The 2,895-nt window shown below is 38.7% G+C and overlaps 1 protein-coding gene across 1 annotated transcript; it reads right to left on the reverse strand.

Moving 5' to 3' along the window:
• Positions 1 to 672: 672 nt before the first annotated feature.
• On the reverse strand, positions 673 to 2,687 carry LOC146919356 (uncharacterized). Its single transcript, XM_085712696.1, has one exon. The coding sequence runs from the start codon at positions 2,401 to 2,403 to the stop codon at positions 1,237 to 1,239; it is 1,167 nt and encodes a 388-aa protein (XP_085568822.1). The 5' UTR covers positions 2,404 to 2,687; the 3' UTR covers positions 673 to 1,236.
• Positions 2,688 to 2,895: the final 208 nt, after the last annotated feature.

Here is a 2,895-nt window from a genome sequence, read left to right on the forward strand (position 1 = left end):
TATGGGAAAGTATTTTCATCAAACAAGACATGACGACAAATAATAATTTTATTTGACGATAAATATAAACATTTATAACCTCGATGATTTGACGGATACCCAAGAAACACACATTTTGTGGAACGAGGTTGAAGTTTGTGTATTTTTGCTGAAGGAAAGAGAGGAAAACATAAACAACCAAACACTCGTAAGTGATTGTAAGAAGGATCTTTGTGATACAACATTTTAAGAGGTGACTCAAAATTGATAGTTTTGCTTGGTAAAATATTCATGAGATATGTTGCCATTTCTAAAGCATGGTGCCAAAATGAAGATGGTAATGACGCGTGAATTAATAAAGTTCGAATAATATTATTAATGGACCTTATTTTTCGTTCAGATTTACCATTTTGAGAAGATGTGTAAGGACAAGACAAACGAAAAACAATTCCATTAGCTTCACACATTTTTCGAAAATTACTATTGACATATTCACCGCCGTTGTCACATTGAATTGTTTTTATTTCTCTTTGAAATTGTGTGTTGATGTATGCTCTTAGTATTTCAAAAATTGGATAAACTTGGGATTTATGTGACATTGGAAAAGTCCACAAAAAATTTGAATAATTATCCAAGAAAAGAACATAATATTTGTGACCAACTGAACTTAAAACAGGAGAGGTCCACACATCATTATGTAAAATATCAAATGGCAACAAACTTCTATTATGAGAATTCATGAAAGGCAATTTAACATGTTTACCAAGAGGACATGAATGACAAATATGAGAATGTAATTTTCTAGAGTTATTACATTCAATCAACTTATTTTGCCTAAGAGAATTTAAAACAATTTCTCCCGGATGACCCAAACGATCATGCCAAAGGGATGATGACAAAGCTGCAAAGGAAAAGGGAGGCTCGACTTTATTAGGAGAGGTGGAAGTAGTGATGGGGTAAAGGTCACCTTGGCTCTCACATCTCATTAGAGGCATCCCCGTCTGAAAATCATTCACAGAAAAACCAAACGGGTCAAATTCAATTGAAACCTTATTATCTGTAGTAAATTTACGAACAGAAACTAAGTTTTTGATTAAATTTGGGGCATGTAGCACATTGTTTAGGACAAGAGGAGGGTGGGGGGTGCTATTTGTGTACTGCCAAATCCATAAATTGGAATAGAGTGACCATTTCCTACGATGATTTTATTATTTTTGCTCAAATTAAAATAAGACGAGAGATTACCTTGCGAGGACGTCATGTGGGAAGTGGCTCCGGTGTCCATGTACCAAGATGGGTCCGGCTGCGCAAGGTTGAGAGTGCGAATGGCATTTTCAATGTCAGTTGGGCTAGGTGTGTTGACATTGAAAGCAGCTTGTTGAGGTCTAGGTCCAAGAACTCCCCCTTGCTGAGAGTTGGGATTGTTGTTGTTGGGTCTACTCCAATTGTAGGATGGATAAGGACATGGTGGAATGTTCCACGGAGCCCATTGTTGCCAAGGGCCACCCCATTGCTGCCACTGCTGCTGTTGTTGTCCGCGGCCACCACCACCGAAGTGGTTAGGCCCGTTTCGACCACCCCGACCAGTGTTCCGTCCACCACTGTTGCTCGGTTACCGCGGTTTTGACCTGAGGGGGTGGGAGGGATGACAGTTTCCTCTGATGCGGTTTTGACCAGAAGCGCTGTTGTGTTAGAAGAGCTGGACTCACGAGCAGCACGCTGAAGCATGGTTGTTTCTTCAAGTTCTAATCGTGATTTTGCAGCGGCAAAAGTGGGAAGAGGGTCATGTTGTTGGACATATGTCACGAATCCAGCATACGCATCAGTGAGACCTGCAATCATCTTTAATACCAAACGAGTATTAGTTACAGGAGAGCCAACGTTGGTCAGTTGGTCGGAGAGAAGCTTAAGGTGGTTACAATAAGCTTTGGTGGATGGAAAATCTTCCAGGTTGGTGTTGCTGAATTGATTTTCGAGTTGAACGGCACGAGCATGTTTGTTGTCATTAAACATGGCTGCGATACGTTTCCAACATTCATCAGCAGTGTCATTAATCACAAGAATAGAGGTAAGAATATCTTGTGTGACAGTTGCGTACATCCACTGCAATAACACAGCATCAAGGCGATTCCAAAGATCAGAATCTTTTTCCTTGGCGGCAGCCGCAGCTTTGCGGGCGGTTTCATCAGAGGGTGGGATGATGTGATCAAGAAGGTTGTGAACGCGGGCTTGCACCAGAAAGAGTGCAGACCAGGATAAATAGACATTAGCATCATTATCCAACGTGACCGGGATGATGGTTTTGACGTTGGTAATGGAGAAAGCGGTGTGAAAATTTGATTTTGAATTCGTTGGAGCAGGTGGGTTTGATACCGACGAAGTGTCGTCAGCATCGTTTATGGGGGGATTGGTGCTCGCAGACATGGCTAGGTTTGAAGGAAGAGAAGCGGTGGTGGAGAGAGAGAATTTTAGGTTTGGATCGGTAAAGCTGATACCATATAGAAATGTAATCCCCTGATTATTATTGATGAGAATTGTGATACATATACAATTGTTTCTGATTCTGATAGAGAAACTAATAATGCCTAATGAATATACAATAATGTCTAATCAATATAATAGTAATGCCTAATGAATATACAATAAACATAATTTATTCTAATAAATGCCTAATGAATATACAATAAACATAATTGATTCTAATAATATTAACTTCTATCATCGTGATAACCCTTAATTTATATCCGCACATAAAACCTGATAGTGTTAGACGTGAATGTATCGAAAAAATTCAAATCTCACATAAGATAAAAATTATATTTTAAATGAGTTTATATAAACAATGACAACTCTTGTCTTTCAAGTCGATTTTATACGGATGAATAGTGTTTTAAATGAAATTACATAATTAATTAA

The sequence above is a fragment of the Medicago sativa genome, chromosome 5 (genome assembly GCF_051527215.1).
Source record: "Medicago sativa cultivar Bolivia chromosome 5, Bolivia_mono, whole genome shotgun sequence".
In the NCBI taxonomy this organism is placed as follows: domain Eukaryota; kingdom Viridiplantae; phylum Streptophyta; class Magnoliopsida; order Fabales; family Fabaceae; genus Medicago; species Medicago sativa.